General features: G+C 44.3%; 2 protein-coding genes across 4 annotated transcripts in view; one reads left to right on the top strand and one right to left on the bottom strand.

The window, feature by feature from the left end:
* Positions 1-482: 482 nt before the first annotated feature.
* Positions 483-19,751, top strand: setd2 (SET domain containing 2, histone lysine methyltransferase). 3 transcript variants are annotated; one of them, XM_019873614.1, is made up of 22 exons: positions 483-1,024; positions 5,481-5,502; positions 6,191-10,062; positions 10,131-10,262; positions 10,336-10,464; positions 10,559-10,682; positions 10,788-10,865; positions 10,950-11,047; positions 11,127-11,259; positions 11,429-11,563; positions 11,659-11,787; positions 11,873-12,910; positions 13,264-13,312; positions 13,396-13,669; positions 13,753-14,047; positions 14,183-14,503; positions 15,333-15,458; positions 15,905-16,041; positions 16,163-16,271; positions 17,593-17,667; positions 17,746-17,847; positions 19,166-19,751. In XM_019873614.1, the coding sequence occupies exons 1-22, from the start codon at positions 990-992 to the stop codon at positions 19,325-19,327; spliced, it is 7,575 nt and encodes a 2,524-aa protein (XP_019729173.1). In that variant the 5' UTR covers positions 483-989; the 3' UTR covers positions 19,328-19,751. The 3 variants fall into 3 exon arrangements, with proteins under 3 accessions (XP_019729173.1, XP_019729172.1, XP_019729171.1); XM_019873613.1 differs by adding an exon at positions 2,258-2,380 and having other exon boundaries at positions 13,753-14,503; XM_019873612.1 differs by having other exon boundaries at positions 13,753-14,503.
* nradd (neurotrophin receptor associated death domain) overlaps positions 16,115-19,761 on the bottom strand; it is a 22,141-nt gene continuing 18,494 nt past the window's right edge. The window contains exon 8 of the mRNA XM_019873616.1: positions 16,115-16,146. The gene's annotated coding sequence lies outside the window, so the exon portion shown is untranslated. The remainder of the gene's footprint in view (positions 16,147-19,761) is intronic.

The following is a 19,761-nucleotide window of genomic DNA, read 5'->3' as shown; positions in this document are numbered from 1 at the left end:
GATAGGATCAGCTCTAGACTGACTGTTGGTGAGATTACTCAACTACTCTTTCAAGATGGCAGTTGAAAAAGCTATTCTGTTGTGGACTCTCTCTGGTGCTTTTGGGTCATTATCCTGTTGCATCCATCACCCAACCACCACTAATTCTTTTTTGAGCCGGTAGTGAACCAATGTATTAAAATGGATTTTCCTTAAGTATAGTTTAAGAAGCCGACCTAAGAGCCAACCATCATTTTTATATTCGTGTTTTATTTACATTAATCTCAATGGAAAGTTTACAATTTTTACAATTCTCAGATTTTTTTTAATATAATATTGTGCTTAAATACATTTTTGTGTACTCTGAGTGTGTACATTTTTACGCGTGCATTGAAGCAAGCTGAATCAGGACAGTAGCTCTCTTGAACGTTTTTTTTCCCCCACATAAGTCTAGGCAACTTTATGAGTACTTTTGCCACCTCTCATAAACACCATTTGCCCATCAAATTAAACGTGGACAAAACACACGTTATACTAATTTGTTTTCTCGTATCTCTTGCACGTATTTGATATGTCCGAGACACATTGTTGGACAGGGGCCAGGGTGATTTACAGTTCAGTGTTGACTATAGACCAGGCCATGCCAGCTGTGTCCGTGCATCATGTGACGTCGCTGCAACAAGACACACCAAATACCGCAGAGGAAAATGTAAACGTCTCGTTTGTTTCTAGTGGACCGAAACGTGGGATAAATTGAAGCATATCGTGGGGGCTTGTTCTCGTTGTCGACACAATTATTGTGAAGATGCACTACTCGCACTGTCTTCTCAAGTTGGCTAAGTGTGAGCTAATGCTAGTTGGCTAACACAACATTGACTGAGGCGCAAGCGGCGGAGCCACTCAGCAGCACGTCAGCCGACCATCACCTCTGACAACCCCGGACGGATTTGACGTGGGAACGCATTGGGGCTTGATGTTCGGCGAAGGACACTGTCTTGGGAATTTCGAAGATGGAAGAGTCTCTTGACCTAAAACACTTTCTAAAGTGAGTATCCCCTAAAAGACACAAGTGTTTACTTACGCTGTATGGATTCAAGCGAACCATACATGCAACTAAGCTAAAACAAAACCTCCCCCCTGCTAGCATGCTGGTGATGCCGGATGGACGGTTTCATGAAACCAGGGCGTACTACTATTCACAACGCCTGCCAAACAAAATTCTGCAAACTATTCACCAAATAATGTTTTAAAAATCAAACGAGATGAAGAACAAGGGTTGTAAACGATGACGTTAGCCTCCACGCTGCTAGTTACATGTAACCTAGTTAGCAGCTAATGCTCACCCAAGATTAACCTTCTAGGCACAGAAAGACAATTGATAACTCCCCTCTTTGGCCAAGTCGAACACAAATACTTACATCGATTTTTCCAAGCATAACATGTAATACTCATTGGGGATATTTGAATCAAAACAAACGAATAAACCATGTCGATGCTAATATTAGCTTACAGAAGTTAGCTCTGTTGGGTTGGGCATTTTTGTGTAAATTATCATCAAAACGTAAATGTTATGATAAAATTGCGGCCGGTTGTCCGTTAAACATAACCGTATTTCATGTATCAACCACATATTTTACAGCGGAATCAAGTGGAATCGATTGAATTGCCTTGTTGTACATTACACACTCGGTTTGAAAATGGACAGGAACTGGCTTTTAAAAGGCCATGTCGGGCTGCACTAAGGCTTCCCGCACAGGCCATGTTGAGCCTCCTTTGCAAATGCTTCCAAACAACCCATGTTTCTTTACAGTGTGTTATTGTTGTATGGCAATCACGAGTTATGTAATTGGTTTGTATATTTTACATTCCTGGGGTGGTTCCTTAGCCTTACCAATTACAATGGTGTCCCTACTTTTAATCTTTATGATTCCGTTTTTCAACAAACTGGCTTTTTTATGTATTCATTTTTTTCTTGGGATGCAAATCCACATCCACATATCAAATCCGCACTGAATAAAATCAAGCATAACTGACAACATAGTCTGCCTGAAAGTATGCGACTGCTTTGCTCTTTGCAGTCATTGATAACCATCTTGAGAGAAGGCTTCAGTGGAAGTCAGCCAAGCCAACGGTCAACAGCATGTGCTCTCTACATGCATACGCTAAAACTATTCAATAAGTGCCTCTGTTTGATAAGGCAAAACGCTTGTTGGACTTATTGTTGGCTATTATGGACACACACCACAGTTCATTGCAAACCTATCTTTCTTTTTGCCAGGTGTGGCGTCACTTTGGAGGGTTCGTTTCTCTGATTTGGATTATTCTTGGCCAAGCAACGTCCGCAGGCCCACTAATCCTAGACGAGTTTCTCAATGGACACTCTGCTCAAGTCAGAAATCAGGTATTAGATGGCAGACAACACAGAATTTACTGTGTATGAGGTGTTGAGGTTGAAAAAATGTTGAAGTAACTAGGGAAGGGTATTGTTAAGAATCTCACAATTCAATTTCGATATTTCAGGTTATGACTTGATTTGACATTGATTGAATCACAGCATTAATACATAAATAGGGGTATATTTAGACTATTTTGCTGAAGGTCACTTGAAGGTGTTATGGTCTACAGTGGCCTTCCTTTTAATTGAGTCACCGCAAAGAATCTCATGGCCAAATGAAGTTTCTGCAAATGTTCCAGAGCGACTGCTTTCATTTGGTAATATATTAACTAAATTTAATTAAGCCTTTGAGAATCTGAACTGACACCTTGCGTGACATCAAGAACGTTGGCGTCTTGAAAAAAAGCAGTTATTTCGCAAGAACTTTCTGAGCCTTTTTGATTTGCGTTTGGTAGGGCTGTGCACGAATCGGTTGTGATTCAAACTGAGCAGCTAATTGACTAACGCTGGATCAGAATTTTCCCATTCAAGTCGGAATGCGTCATAGCATAGTGTCATCAGAAAGGAATCTTTGGATGGCAACGCTTGTGATGTGGGCACTAATATGGGGTGTGCACGACGACTTGTGAACCATGAATTTGACCATTTAAAGAATAAAAACAATGGGCTTAGTCCCTGGATTGATATTTCTGTTGGCGGAAGAGTGATACAAGTGCCCGGCCGTTCACGGCAACAAATGTCCGAGCATCACAAAATTAATAATAAACTAATAATTCATTTTGAGCTATACGTTTTTGTGTCGAACAATTTTTGTAGTCGATTCAACCGAGTTGGTTAAAAATTTTCCCAGCCCTTTAAATGTTACACAAATATGCAAATGCACATTACATATACAAGTCCAGGCACAGGTATCTGGGAATTTATCTTTCGAGATTTCACTGTGTTAGTGTTTGCTTCGTCTTCATGTTAATATCTTGAACTTTGTTCTTTCATGTCTTCCGTTTTTACGTTCTATGTAGTGTTGCCAACATTCCAGAATATGCAACACAGTGGTAGCAGGTAAATACAAAAGTCATCCGATTAAGATTGCTGTAACCTGGTTCTTAGTCATTTATGTTTCGACGCGATTAGTACATATAATATTGGCAGTAAGGCTTGCATACGTTTAGCCTTTGACTGGTGTGAGTGTAGGCATTTTCTTGTAGCTGCTTTCCTGCAAATTTGTCTTGAATGCTGCATTAGCGATCGGGGGTGTGGGGGGGGGGGGGCCCTTAAGGATCAAATGACCCAGATACCAAGCACACTTAGTGAGCTTGCACCAAGGAAAGCACTTATGTACTTTTATCTGCCAAATGAGAACGAAAGAAAAGTTCATGAATTGCAGTCATTTTACATGTTGAATGATAACACCTATTTGCTAATTTCTCAGTTGTTAGCAATGATGTTCAAGGTTGAGTCAACAAAGTCTTTAACTGTCAAATCTAGACAGATACAGCCAGTGGGTTTTCGGATTTCTCTGAGCCATATTTGCAGAAACTATTAGCCGTTTCATGATTCGTTTTTATCTGCTTTTATCGGAATACCCACATCGTAACACATTCCTTGCACCCTTGGACCTCCCCACATTCCTAAATTATGCAAGTATTGGGCAGGCTGCTGCCAGTGGTGGGCAAGTCATTCTGTTAGCAGCTGTCATTACAGTATTTCAGGCTGGCCCACGTGGACCCAGTACATCCCTCGTCTGTGACAGCCACTTGGCTTCAAGAGTGTATTAACTGCATCACACGCAGGCGCTGCACAAGCCGACATGCAGCTAGATCAAAAAAAAAAATCATTTGTCTACTTGTGCAATGCATGCGTGTTACGTCGTACAAGTATGTACCTACTCAATGCCAATTGGCTGTCGCCAACGACTCAGAAGGACTGGGCCAGCCTGAAATAATGATGGCCTGATGACAGCTGGATTGATGTGCCCATCACTGACTGGTTCCATTACTGTTGAGCCAGCAAGTCAGCTTGTGTTGGTTCAAAGGCATCACTGCGGGTAGATGTATAGATGTCATCAATCATGAACATTTCCTCTTGCGAATAGGCTTTACACGATCGGGATTTTTAGTTTTGATCAGGGAGTTTAAATAAACCGATCCGATGACAAGATGGATCAGTTGTTGTTTAAATAACTTATTTACTATAGATACTTATGTACTGATTCAATCTGTCATGCCCAAAGCAGGCGATTAAAAAAAAAAAAAAAAAAAATGCAAGGAGTGTGATTTGATTATAAGATGTTTATTGACAAATGAGCAGAACTTAATTTTTAGTAACAATGTAGGTGCCCTCAAGACATACAGTACCTAAAATTACAGCTAAATATTTGAGTTGGTATCTTTTAAAAATTATTTAAATAACGTGTGGATTTGTGAGTTCTTAGCGGAATGAAGCGAAGTGGGATGGTGACCTTGCATAATAGTCGTCGTATTCTGTGTTGATGGGACTTTTGCAGGACAAAGATAACCCAAGGAAACATAAAATGCAACTTGCCTCCCTTGTTAAATCATGAACTGTGGCTAATCACATTTTTTTTGGAAAAGCCGAGTTCATTTTGACTGACCAACACCTAAGCCTGATGACCTGCAGACTAGTTCAATCAATAAATCACCTGACAAAATGAAGTCAGCCAAAATATCTCAGAAAGCTGCAACAAAATGCCACGATCTAAAGGCATCCAAGAAAAGACGAGGAAGAAAGTAATTGACATCTTTCAGTCTGAAAATGTTGACAAAGCCATTCTTATAACTTTAAGGCTCTTGTGGACTACGGTGAGAGTCTTTTCCCAAAAATGAAGAAAGCATGGAACGGTGGTACACAGGCGGACGACAAAAAAAATTACCCAAAGAGCACGACGACGACTCATCCAGGAGGTCACAAAGTCTGCTACAGAACCAAGTGTTCTGCCTCTGTACTAGAAGTGTTGTCAAGTGGCCAACAATGTTTCTTATTTAATAGTCTTTATTTTTACAGTAATGTAAAACTTTTTTGACATACCTTGTACTAATAAAGTGTTCTTCTCTCTCTTATATCTCCATGCTGTTCCCGTGTATCTCAGAGACGAAGGAAGTGGTGCCTCGGTAAGTCCATTCGATGAATTTGAATATGTGTTAGACCAGTGGTTCTTAACTGTTGTCACCCTGGGACACGAAGTTTACCATTGTTGCGATGTGACCGTTATGTGTTCTATCTCTGACTAGTGCTGTCACTGTCAAATATTTTTCGAATTGTTTTTTGCCATCGATTAATTAACAATCTGATTTATCTGTTTTATTTTCCATGGAAGTGTAATACAAAACAATCCCGCACCCCCATTACTGTTTGTTAACAATTTCTTGTTTATTTGATGTTGTTTAATGATAAAAAACAACTCACAGCAGTCAAGGTAACAACAGTCACACAAGAGGGATTGACATTGTACTCACCAAACTGTTTGAAACCGACTCCTTTACTGGTTCGGTCATTGTTTTCCAAAGTGAAAACTTTAAAGCTTTCAATTCCGCGGAGAGTTTTGAAATCCGCGGCAAATTCCACCATTGCCGATTCGTGCGGGCACTATACCATATCACAAAGTAAAAAAAATAGTTTCCCCACAACTCGCCCACAATAGGTCAGTGGTGGGTCCCAGCCCACCAGTTGAGAATCACTGTGTCAGTTGAGCAAACCTGAAGAAATTCAAATCACAGCAACATTTGATTGTGTAGTTCATTGTCTAGCATAGACAGCGGATTCAACCAATTATAGGTTTTGTCTCTCTTTTGACTGTAGGTCAAGGTCGAGGGCCTTTCTAAGGCAGCTCTCATCAAAAGTTTGTCTCCTCGAGTCATGCTGTCCAACCATCTCTTGCCTAAAGGGACCAAGATGAAGGTCAACCTGGATGATCAGAGTCGTCAGAAAGTGTCCTTCAGCTTCTCGCAGACCAAGAAGCCACTGCAGAGCATTTTTGTTATCCCCTCAAGCCCCGAAAAGTCTGACACTGAACCTCACACTGCCTCATCACAGCCCACAATTGACAAAGGAAGGGCTTCTGACAGTAAAAATGAACAAAAGCAGCAGCCTTGTGCAGTGCCAATTTCAGCGGAACCGACATCTTCCCAAGTTCCAAACTTTGCTGCTAAGCTGAAAATGGACTTGGCTAAGATGCATTTCAAGAAGCAAATTCTCAGTGTGTCTGTTACTAGAGAAAACCTAACATCTGTTCTTCGGGATGAGACACCCACCCCTAATTTGCAGGTTTTGCAGAAATCGCCAAGTAACATTGAAACCAAATTTTCAACTTTGCAGCATCAGAACCCTGTAAGTGTCTTCCCTTCTGAGGATATTCACTGTCACTCATCTGAGAGACGGACAGTATCGAGTCTCGAGAAATCTGCTGCATCCTCAGGAAAAGAAGAGGAAAATTCCACGACTGAACAGGATACAAATGTGTACAAAAGGAAAACCAGGTCACAAACCGACAGACGAACAGAGACCGACGATCCAGTCCCGATGTCTTCCAGACGCAAATCCGTCGACTCCAAAAGTAAAACAAATTTGGAAAACAGTCACAAAGCAGTAATAAAAAGGTCTTCCCCTCGGTCATGTGGGGAGGAAAAGGAAAAAAGCTCATCAAAGCGATCTGAGAATCATGAAAGGTCAACTAGTTATACAAAATCGGACCGTGATTCTAGGTACACCTCGTCGCGGTCACTGCGATCAGACAAAGATCGTAGAAGATCCAGATCAAGGTCTAGATCCAGGTCTAAATCTAGAAGCTCTCGTACCAGCTCATCTCACCCAAGATCAGAGAGATCGAGGGGTGAGAGAGGGTCCCGCTCAGACAGGTCTTACTATCATGATTCCGATCGCAGATCATACAGGGGTTCTCCACGAAGAGACAGACGACGATCTCGTTCTCGCAACGACAGAACTCGGGACAGCTCGGACTCTGAAGATGACCATCGCAAGACGAGGACAAGGACAAGTGACTCTAGTCGATCATCCACCTATTCAAAGTCCTCGTCCTACTTAAAATCCGACAAAGGATCTAAATCTACGGATTTGCCACATTCGTCAGAGTTATCTAAAAGAAGTCAAACCTCATCTTCGACGTCAGAAAGGACTACTTCAAAGCGACTGTCAGACTCCGACCCCCAGCGCAAAAGCTCTCCAGGTGTGGAAGCCAGGCATTATAAAACTAGCAGCAGTCATACATTAGACACGAACAGAAAATCCATCTCATCCACTCAACATACCCGTGTGGATAGTGAAAAACATGAGCATGAAAATCGCCTGAAAAGCAGCGCAAGTGACACCGAGTCTGATCAAAGGAAAAAATCACTGGCAGGTTCCGTTTTAGAGGAAGCTTGTATAGAAGAGAAAATGGATCGGCTTGACTCTAAACAGAACACCTGCTCCAGATCTTCCGAGGAAACCAGTGAACACGATAGACAATCAAAAGACATATTTCATGGCCCCAATGATGAACCAAAACACGAAGCTACTGTAAAATCATGTTTGCTCGGCGAAAAGGAAAAACACGGTGTAAATTGTATTGAAAAGCAAAGTCAGGATGACCACCAGGATAGCCAGTTGACAGAGACGCATCATAACAGGTTAGATGGACCAAAATCAAGCCTCGAAGTGGAGAAAGAAATAGCACCGGCTGTCAGCTCAAATGAGAGCATGCTGCACATAAATGCCACCCTTGAAAAGCTAAACAATATGAAGGATATTTTTTCTCCTCAAAATATACCACAAGTGACTTCAAGTGCAACTGCTGTAAGTTTATTCGCTAGTAGTGATGTTATAGTGCACAGCGTGGACATGAAAGATGTCGAATCTTCTCAAGTTTCAACGCCTGCGCCTAATGCAATTGATATAGCTGCCGCGCCTGATGCTCAGATCTGTAAACCGGCGGAAGTGGTATGTAATGTGATTGCCACTGAGCAGGCTAAAAAAAACGCACCTCTACCATCAGAGCAGTTATTTGAAACTGAGAATCTGAAGACACTTGAACAAAGGGCGGACCACGCTAAACAGAGCAGTCCGACTAAAAAGTCTCGGTGGGATATTGTTGGGCAGAATGGCCCAGGCAGCCAAGAGTCGCAGCATACACTTTGCGCCGAACAACCGAAAAAGGTGGTCTGCGTGAAAAAAATAGAATTTTCCAAAAGCCAAAGTCAGATAGAAATAATACAGAGCACGCATTCCATACCGGAGCAGGAGACGGAAAGGCCAAAGCAGGAAAATAGTTACAACTATGGCGAATCATCACAGGGTATCACTGGCATTGACCATAATCAGAAAGCGAACTTCGTGCAGCCTCTGTGCAACAGTGATGCAACTCGGGTCAACAGTGTTGCAAAAGTGGGGAGATGGAATGGCAACGTTGAAGAGAAATCTGACAAAAATGCCCACACAAATGAATCAAATAATACATTAGCTAGTCCAGAAGCTGGCGGAGGACAGAGCGAGGCCAGTGATAGTGACAATTCCGAGTACGACTCTGATTGTGATGAGGCAATAAAACGACTGCACTCTGTTGTGGTTGTGCCAAAGAATTCGACCGTAACAAGTGACTCACATGACGCTGGGCCTTCTTCGTGCAGTCCAGTTATTTCAGAATCCCACATTACAAATGATTTGGCCAATGTGAGTAGTCATGAAGTCCAATATCAAGTCAACTATCAACAAAGACTAGAAGGTGTTTCGTACCACGCTGGTGCTCTTTGCCAATCCCAAAGTAATATGATTGATAGCACGAGTCATTTAGAGGGTTCCGGCGCTATTGGTGTTTCACAGCCTTATGGGACCTTTCCGACCAATGTCCACCAAGGTGTCACTAATTTCACACACAGCCTTGACGGTTCTGGACATTACGCCCAACTGCAAGGTCAGCATTATGTTAACAATAGCCATGAAGTGATGCACGCACATTACCAACATTCTGCCAGTGTTGACAGCATCAATGACTGCGGCGGATTCACCCCAAGCTGGAGCGTTTCACAGCCAGAACAGCCCAGTAGTACATATCAACAGCCGGACAGCAGTCATGGGCCATTGTTACCCCAATCTAAACTTTCAGAAACATTTCCTAGCGCACAGCAGCATGGACACCACGGTGTCTCTTGGAACCACCAAACCTCAGACAAGCAGATCAGCAAAACTCCCTACCTCCATCTTTATCAGGAGCTTGCAGGTGAAATCCACCCAGACTCACTCACGAATGACCATGACGATTATTGCCGGGCTAAGCCGTCCATTCAAAGCAAAGCGACCGTCGACCTCAGTGAACCACTGGGGCCGTCGGGTTTTGTACAAGGTCACGAAATAAGCAGCAACAGCAAGTGGTCCGCCGTGCCTGACCCACCGAGGGAGGACATCTTCAAGACCCACAGAAGCCGGGGCCCTCCCAAGAAAAGACGGCCAGAGATCGAATCAGATTCGGACAACGAGGCTGAAGCTGGACCCGCTGCCAAGAAGGAGCGCCAAGGAGACGTTGAGAATGCGAAAGAAACTCAAGTCAAAGTTGATGTGCTTCGCCCATCACTCACTCTGCAGCACTTTCAAGACTCCAATCGATGGAAAGAGTTTGCCAAGACAAAGAAGATGCCCCCATATTTTGACCTGATTGAAGAGAATCTATACCTAACGGAACGGTAAGATTTTCACAGATTCAAACGATCACATATAGTTTGAGACTTTGAAATCTTTTGAATGTTTGTAGAAAGAAGAGCAAATCTCATCGGGATATCAAGAGGATGCAGTGCGAGTGCCCAGTGCTGCCTAAACAGGACCGGTTAAGGGGAATATTGGCGTGCGGGGAGGACTGTTTAAATAGGCTGCTGATGATTGAATGGTGAGTTAAGTGATACGCAGAACACGTATGCGTTGTTCGAGGAAGCTCAACACAATGATTTGTTTTACCATAGCTCATCACGGTGCCTGAATGGACACTATTGCTCAAATCGACGCTTTCAAATGAAGCAGCACGCCGACTTTGAAGTCATCCTCACCGAAGACAAGGGCTGGGGGCTCCGTGCAGCAAAGGACTTGCCTTCGTAAGGATTTCGCTGAAGGGCTAGCGTTGACAGCTGCGCTGCGGAATGAATATCGGGGTGATCTTGACACGCGTGTTATTTGATTCTATCATAGAAATACCTTTGTGCTAGAATACTGCGGGGAAGTGTTGGACCACAAAGAGTTCAAAATAAGAGTAAAAGAATATGCACGTAACAAGAACATCCACTACTATTTCATGGCTCTAAAGAATAATGAGGTAAGTAAATTCAGGGGGAAATGCAGTGCTCACAAATATTGGTAAATTATTACAGCTAATTAGTTGATGATCTGAAATGCTTGACTTTGCATTATGTCTCTCCAGATCATCGATGCAACACTGAAGGGTAATTGCTCTCGCTTTATGAACCATAGTTGTGAGCCCAACTGTGAGACCCAAAAGGTACATCGGCCAAAGAAGTAGTTGGAATAACACCGCTCAGTTAACATGCGCATTCGCTGACTGTTGATTTTCATCTCATTTCAGTGGACAGTCAATGGCCAGCTTAGAGTCGGGTTCTTCACCACCAAGGCAGTCAGTGCAGGAACCGAACTGACATTTGATTACCAGTTTCAGAGATACGGGTATTTCTTTTATTCATGTGTGAAATCATAACAGAATAGTTAAATGTTTCACGAATGCTTTAATTTTCCTCTGCTTTAGGAAAGAAGCCCAGAAGTGCTTCTGTGGAGCTCCCAGCTGCAGAGGCTTCCTGGGGGGGGAGAACAGAGTCAGTGTCCGTGCAGCTGGAGGGAAGATGAAGAAAGACCGGACTCGAAAGAACGCTCTCACCACAGTCAGTTCACTTCACTTCTGGGCGCTGCTCAAAATCGCTTCTTTGTAATACTTTTGGCTTGTGTGTTGGGTTTACGATTGATGTTTTGTAGACATCGCAGTCATTGATGTAATTCGGATAGCTGGAATAGGCTTTTCACTTTTCATCTCTTATGTCTGGTGTTCTTTAGGTTGATGAGGAATTGGAGGCGTTACTAGAGAATGGCGAAGGGCTCTACGATGGGAAACAAGTGGTGTCACTGTGCAGGCTTATGGTTCGCGTGGAAAACATGGAACAGAAACTCACCTGTCTCAAGCTCATACACGTAAATCAACATTAAAACAATGTTAAAGTACGAGGTTTGAACTCCTTAAAATAGCATTTCTTTTTAAATGTTGTTTGTTTTTTTGTGCTATGTAGGACACACAGAATCCATCATGTTTGAAGCAGTTCTTAGATCATCACGGCTTGTCTTTGCTTTGGATCTTCATGGTTGAGATTTCTGAAGCAAAGGGCAACTGCGCTAATAACATCAAGCTACAATCCGAGGTGTGCTAAGTGCAGTCTTGCCATCGAGTCATTTGTAAGGTAATATTAGTGTCGGTATAAAAATGCACAATCCATTTGTCTCCAGATTATGAAGACCTTGGCTGTGCTACCCATCTCCACTAAGAACATGCTGGAAGAGAGTAAAGTCCTGACCTTCATTCAGCGATGGGCCCAAACAAAAGCACTCCCTCAGCCCACTGAGATGGACGGTTACTCAAGTGAGAACACTTCTCGTGCTCAGACGCCCCTCAACACCCCCGATGGTTCCTCCTCCAAATTGGGACCAGAATGTGACAGGGACACCTCCAAACCAGCTGTGGACCGCCGCCTTAAAATCATCAGTGAAAACAGTCTGGACAGTGCGCTCTCAGATGCCAGCAAAGCATCTGATGGCAAGGAGGAGGAAGAGGAAGAAGATGATGAGGAAGAAGACGAGTCTGCTCAGAGTGTACTACCCGATGACAAACAACATAAGGCAGACACGGTCAATGACGCCTCGAATCCAGTGAGAGACAGTCCAGACGAGGAGGTGAAAGACACCAAAGTGCAGAAACCGGAAGAGACAGAAATGGCTTCAGATAGAGGGGAACAAATTCATGTTGAAGAGGTAAAAGACCAAATTGAGTTGGAGGTTAAAGTGGACATCAATGTCAAACCGGAGATGGAATTTGAGGTCTCTGACAAACCTAGTGGAGAAGAGCTGACTATCCAGGCACCAATAGAAATGCCCGAAGTAGAAGGTGACCAGCCTACAGTTGAGATTCAGGACCCAGAGATCGAGTCAGTTCAAATCAATATTCCTCAGGCTCTAACGGAACAGCCTGCCGAGCAGGTGGTAGCCAAGACTGAAACACCGGAGGCTGAAAATCCTCCTATTGGCTCAGAGGCCCAACTGGATGCACCTGCCCCTGTTGCTCCCTCAAGTTCTGACACCCCAGAGGTCAGTCTGCCCACTGAAGACACACCAGCACCTGCAGATACGCCAGCCATTGAAACGCCTTCTCAGGATGAAGAGGAAGGTGTTTCCGACGTGGAGAGTGAGCGGAGTCAAGAGCCCCAAGTCAGCGCTTTGGACATTAGCAGCATGGCAGCCAGGCTTTTGGAAAGTTGGAAGGATCTCAAGGTGAGCTCACAGTTTAACAGAAAGGCAGACAAACGAGTTAAGTTTTATTTGTCTGTAATCTCTTTGTATTATAAACCGGTAGTGTTGCGGTACACGCAGCATTCTTTCATGCAGAGGGTGCGGGTTCACTTTCCGGTCCAATTACCAACCGCTGCTGGTCCCAAACCTGGATTAAAATAAATAAATAAAAATGGTGGACTGTGTCAGGAAGGGCATCGGACGTAAAAGTTATCAACAAATGTTGCAATGACGCGCTGTGCCCACTCCTGTTGGGACCAGATTGAACTCACAAGGATCAAATTGGGTCATGTATTCTCATAAACCAGACATCAAATTATCTGCTTGTCTTTCAGGAGGTGTACAGAATACCAAAGAAGAGTCAGGTAGAAAAGGAAGCCAACGGTAAGTACATTTTCCAGCTCTTCAATCGCTTTCATAATTTTGAGTGAAATGTTATTTGGACCGACCGCATTGTCTCAAAACAGATCGCAGCCGAGATCGCGACACAACTTTGACTCCACGCAACACCTCAGGTAGTCGAGAGCGTGAAAGGGAGCGTGAAAAGGATCGCGACCGGGACAGAGACCATGACCGGGATTGGGAAAGGGATAGGGAGCGAGACAGGGATCGGGAGAGAGAAAGGGACCGGGACAGGGAGCGTGATCGAGACAAAACCCCACGCAGCACTGAGAGACGGAGGCGACGATCCACATCACCACCCCCCTCCTATGAGCGGAGCACTCGGCGCACTGAGGAACGGTAGGAATTCCCGCCATCCGGATGTTTGACCTTTGTGCTCTCTAGGATGTCGAGCAGTGTTGTTTTGGTGTGGATCATTTCAGGTTCGACCCGTCAAAGACACCGAGGGGTGTTAGCGGCAAGGAGCGCAACAAGCTGTCTACAGAGGAACGCAGGAAGCTGTTTGAGCAGGAGGTCGCTCAGCGGGAAGCCCAGAAACAGCAACAACAGCTGCAGCAGCAACAACAGCAGCAGCAGCAGCAGCAACAGCAGCAACAGCTCCAAACTATGGCCTATGACCCTGCCTTGGCCTATGCCTCCACTTCTGGCTTCATCACCTACCCACCTGGATACCCCCTCCATACATTTGTGGATCCCACCAACCCCAACGCAGGCAAAGTACTACTACCCACCCCTACAGCTGACCCCACCATGACCTATGAACAGACTACTCCCCAAAGACTTGTCTCAGAGCTTGGGCTTCCCTCGCCATCATCCACTTCACAAGCCACTCCTGTTTCTAATATCTCTCAGCACATCACCACCGCCAACCACACGCCTGCAGACACCCAGCAGTATGCCCAGCCCGCCGTCGCAGCCCAGGATTCGAGCGTGTCTGTCCTCTCCGTGCCCGCCCAGACGGCGCCCCAGATCCAGGGCCAGCAGGGCTACGCCACTCTGTGGGACCCCGCCACGCAGCAGGCAGTGACTGTGCAGACGCAGCCAGCGCAGCAGTACGCCACGGCCCCGGCGCAGGGCGCCACACAAACGGCTATCTACTACCAAGGCCAGCCGTGCCAAACTATCTACAGCATCCCCACCGCATACCCTCAGACCAGCACGCCAGCCATACAGGTGGGCCAGTCATTATATTGCATCGGTACTGAATGTTTCATCCATGTCATGTGTGTATTTAGGACTCGGATGACGTTACTACTCAAAGAACACTTGATAGGATCTAATTTCGGGAATTTAGCAGGATTAGGCCTGGTTAGTACAGTGGTACAGTCATAGAATAAATTCAAAAGTACACTGGATTTTTTATATTTATTTCTGATTTCCCTAAATAGTTCACGTAGATGACGCTCATCATCATTTTCAACTCATCAACCTTTTTAGAGTTATTTGAAGGTCTTTGACGAAAATAATTTTATTTTTAAGAAATTAAACATACTGTTACAAATAATTACACACACTGATGCCCACACTTGGTGTGGCCCTTGATTAATTTTAGTCAGTTCGACTCTACTGGACCTGCCCAGATTTGAGTTGTAATAACACTATTCACCACTAGGTGACATGTCTTACCTGTTCTCCCGCTGTCTCTTCCGTGAGAGCCGAAGGGTGGGCGCATACTTCACGGCGAAATGCAGCGCCAAAAGCAATTTAGACTAAGTATGCTCACAAAAATCAAAGGCAAACCCAGAAAGTTATAAACGTTATCAGCAATGAAAATTTTTATCTTAAGTCCCCACCGCAACAATCGCAAAAGTACACAAATAGCGATTGCTTCTCACTGAAGCATTTACACTTTTCAAACACAGCAGGACTTAAGTCGACCAGCAACTTTAAAATCAGATTCATGAGTGAAACATGATTTACAAAGCATCGAATACATTTGAGTAATTTCTTCCATGAAGTCCCACCACTAGATGTAGTTATTCTTTGTCATGTGCTTTTGCAGGCGTACTCCGACCCCTCAGCCAGCTATTTGCACGGCCAGACGGTGTATCCTGGCCATCAGCAGGGCGTGGTGGTGCAGCAGGGAGGCACAGTCACCACCATCGTTACCTCCCAAACTGTCCAGCAGGTAATAAGGTCACCTTAATTCACGATACACTTCACAATTCTGTCGAAATCTTTTTAAACTACCGTGCGCTAGTTTTTGAATTTTTTTTTTTTTTTTTAAATATATATTTGTAACTCACCTTTAGATGTTTGCTTTTGTACGTGTTGTTTTTGTTGTAAAGTGTCCTTGAGTGTTTTGGAGTTCAAACTACCGTTGTGTCATGACAACAAATGAGCACAAGGGTCACATTGCCTAAAATAATTTGAGCAAAAATTTGTACTTTGCCGCATGCAACATTTAGTCACAAGGGGGTAGTGTACGTCTACATTTCATACGACCAAGAGCTGCGTGTAGACATGGAGGCATATGAATTTTGTGTATGCTCATTATCTGGTGATTCGCATTTTCCATGGCAGGCGAAGCAGATATGACAGATGGTAAATTAGAATACTGGTTCTCTCCTCCAGGAAATGATCGTACCCAACAATGTGATAGATCTGCCTCCCCCCTCTCCCCCGAAACCCAAAACTATCGTTCTACCTCCCAACTGGAAAGTGGCACGGGACCCTGAAGGGAAAATCTACTATTACCATATTGGGACAAGGTGAGTAGGGATGTTTATCCAGAGGGCCCTTATATACATTTCAAAGTGTCATTTTGAATTTACCTTTGTAATGTGTGTGTGTGTGTGTGTGTGCGCGTGCGTGTGAATGTTTCTCTTTCAGGCAAACTCAGTGGGATCCTCCAACATGGGACGGAAGTAGCGACACCAATCTGGACCATGACTCAGAGATGGACCTGGGCACTCCCACCTATGATGAAAATCCTTCCAAGGTGAGCTTTTAAAAGATTATCTGGGTACTTATGATCTATGTAAAAGCTTAATTGTGTGTTTAAATTCCATCCTTCCATTATCTGAACCGCTGCATCCTCACAAGGGTTGGGGGCATTCTGAAGCATATCGCAGCCGTCTTCGGGCCGTAGGCGGGGTACACCCTGAACTGGTTGCCAGCCAATCGCAGGGCACACATACACTAACAAGCATTCACACTCACAATCAAACCTTTGGACAATTTTAGCGAATTCACTTAACCTACCATGCATGTTTTTGGAATATGGGAGGAAACCGGAGTACCCGGAGAAAACCCACGCAGGCATAGGGAAAAAGATGCAAACTCCACACAGGAAGGCCAGAGCCTGCAATCGAACCCCACTGTGAGGGAGACGTGTTAACCAGTCAACCACCGTGCTGCCTGTGTTTAACTTTGTTGAGGATGCTTCCTGTTTGCCTTTGCCTTCGCTTCCCAGAAGGTTTGAGGTTGAATGAAAGACCTAATTGTAGTGTTTGTTCTTTGGGGCCATTGAAGATGGTGCACTGGTGATTACTTTCAGCTGTGTTTTATGGAGGGGAACAAACGTCATCATAACAGCATCTCCAGGCGCTTAAATGAGCTCCTCCTCGCATATTTGTCTCTTGAAGACAAAGACGGTCTTGAAGCCTTGTCCCACCACTTATCTGAATGTCCCCTGGGCTCAGGGCCATAAAGTAAGGGTGAGATTTGCTCTTCTTGTCTTCACCACCTCATTTGTTTCCCCTTTTTCACTTCTATCCCCATTGGGATAATGGAAAGCATCTGGACGAGCCAAAAAAACCCCCACCCCCTTTGTGGCACTTAGTTAAATGTCCCTTTTTGGTCAACTGGCTACTCTTGGGGGCGAAACTAAACCGAGATGCATGTTTACATGAAGAAGCGCCACAAGGTCACACAGATTTGATTTCACAGCACTTGAATCTGTGACACATGCTCATCCTATTATAAACTACTTCACTGTCCCAGCTCTGCGTGCGCGCGGTTTTTAATCAGCGCACTTGGCACCTCAGCTGTTCTTGTCTTCAGTGCGGTGGTCAGATGCTGTTTGATGCCCCGGCTGACCTCCATGGCAACTGTTTGGGCCACCAGCTGCCATGCTCGATTGGGGCACAGTTGTGCTCCTTCGGGATTTTAATTCCGATGGCCCCAACAGTGCTACTTTTTAACCTCTTCTACCGCAGCTGAGAAAATTCCTGATGGAAGTTCAAATGACATTTTTAAAGGCATCACATTAACCTGAATATTAAATGAATGCTGTTGCTTTTTAAAAAATTTTTTTTTAGTTCTCAACCAAAACAGCTGAAGCAGACACTTCAAGTGAATTGGCCAAAAAAAGTAAAGAGTCATTCCGCAAAGAGGTAGGCATCGCCCCATATGAGCTCACCTTTGTTGGACATGAAGTTTTTAACGTGTGTCTGTGTGTTTTTGTTCCTCAGATGTCCCAGTTTATTGTGCAATGTTTAAATCCTTATCGAAAACCAGACTGCAAACACGGCCGCATCAGCAACACTGAAGACTTCAAACACCTGGCAAGAAAGGTAACAGTTATGGACCGTCTATTCTCCAAAAACAACTTAAGGTCACAAATTAACATAAGGGTGTTAATGACACCACCTTTGCTAATCGGCTACTAGCTTTACAGTTCGCAAATGTAGCATGAGTTGAATAACATATTCTTTCCAATATTTCCCCTGTTGTTCAAGTCTCGTTTTAAACACTGTACACGACATTGTGAATGGTGTGCGCCACGTCCAGTCTCTTGTCATAACTAGGAGGAGGCCACTGTCTTCCTCTTGGTCAGTGCAAAAGAACCAATCAAAGTACGACACAGGAATTGCTACACTCGGCGGCAAGAACAACAAAAATTCTGACATGCCATACTTTCATTGTCGTGGTCGGGAAGCGTCCCAGAAGCCTCAAAATATGAGACGCGACACCTGTATCGGCTCAAACGTTGGCAATAGTTACGTGTTTACGTTTATCCAAGTACCACACACACACACACACACACACACACACACACACAACTATGTGAATGGTAACATTAGCCAAGAGTTTTTTGCTAGTAGGACAAAATGATCCAGTTATAGTAAATACATAAATACAAGGCAAACGGTAGAATAAATGAATAAAAACTCCAAAGCTCTTTTTTTGTAATTAACTTCAGTCAAAAGTTTGGACATATGTTCTCATTCAGATGAATGTGTAAAGGTGTCATTAGTACTTTAAAGGTGCAACTTATTTCTTTCATGATTTGAAACCGTTTCCAGATGTCGTAATGACTCTCATGAAAAATAACCCAAAGTCACAAATTATAGTACCCTTTGCACACATATTTTTGCCTCGCTGAAATGAGCATGTTGTGAGCCATTGCGCAACACGCACAATATACAGTAAAGGCCAATGACGAACTGGGATGGAGATCTTGTGCGCTTAAAGGTATAGTAAATAAAATAATTTTTACATGCGGAGGCAGCACTTGATAGGCTACACTGTGCATATGCGGCGCACGGACACATCACCCACCCAGCGCCACCGTAGCTATGCTTATGTCCGAGCACACTGGCTTTGTACTGGCTTTCTCTTCTTTTTAACAGGGTGCACGCAGGGTGTGGTTCATGATTCCTAGATACCAAGATTCCTAAGGACACTGACACATTCGAAAGCTTCACTCGTTCGGGATTCTGTTTTACTGTCTTAGACTGAACTTCAATTGGTCTTGACACCAGGCAATTTGTCTTTTATATATAATCTTCTATTTAATTCACTGAGTCCAATTTAGATTGCAGAACTGCCCGGCCTTATGCTGTAACCGTCATGTCCCGCCCACTAATGCATTGCCTTTGTTCCCGCCAGCTAACCCACGGCGTCATGAACAAGGAACTCAAGGCGTGCACCAACCCGGAGGACCTGGACTGCAACGAGAACGTCAAGCACAAGACCAAGGAATACATCAAGAAGTACATGCAGAGGTTCGGCGCCGTCTACAGGCCCAAGGAGGACACGGAAGTCTACTGAGCGCACACGTTTGCCTTTTCCCACCCGCGACCTCCCATTGCGCTTTATTTACGATGCGACGTTGAATCCCGGGGACGGACAGGGGTGCTACATGCAATCTCCGTGAACTGTTTTAGTTCATTTGATTTGTGGTTTTAAACGGCTGTGAATGAAGAACGAGCCAACTTTGTTTCTTTGACACGTTCCACTGTCGAAAATGGATCAATGAACAGTCTGCTTCATTTTCTGGTGCTGCTTTTTAACCGCGGAGGTCCAAGCTTCCACTCGTCGAAACGCCTGCAGGACTTTAGCGAGCCGCTTCCGAGCGTCGTTTGGCTCGAGGTCCACAGTGTGTGCTGGTCATCCATATTTTGTCATGCATTGTCTTTTTATCTGTTCCGTCAGTTACGATGTCAGGAGCATGGTTTGATTACTATGTACCGCGCCACCCCCCC

Source organism: Hippocampus comes, unplaced genomic scaffold, assembly GCF_001891065.2.
Source record: "Hippocampus comes isolate QL1 unplaced genomic scaffold, H_comes_QL1_v1.1 scaffold383, whole genome shotgun sequence".
NCBI classification, from domain to species: domain Eukaryota; kingdom Metazoa; phylum Chordata; class Actinopteri; order Syngnathiformes; family Syngnathidae; genus Hippocampus; species Hippocampus comes.
This window is presented reverse-complemented; position numbering and strand designations above follow the sequence as displayed.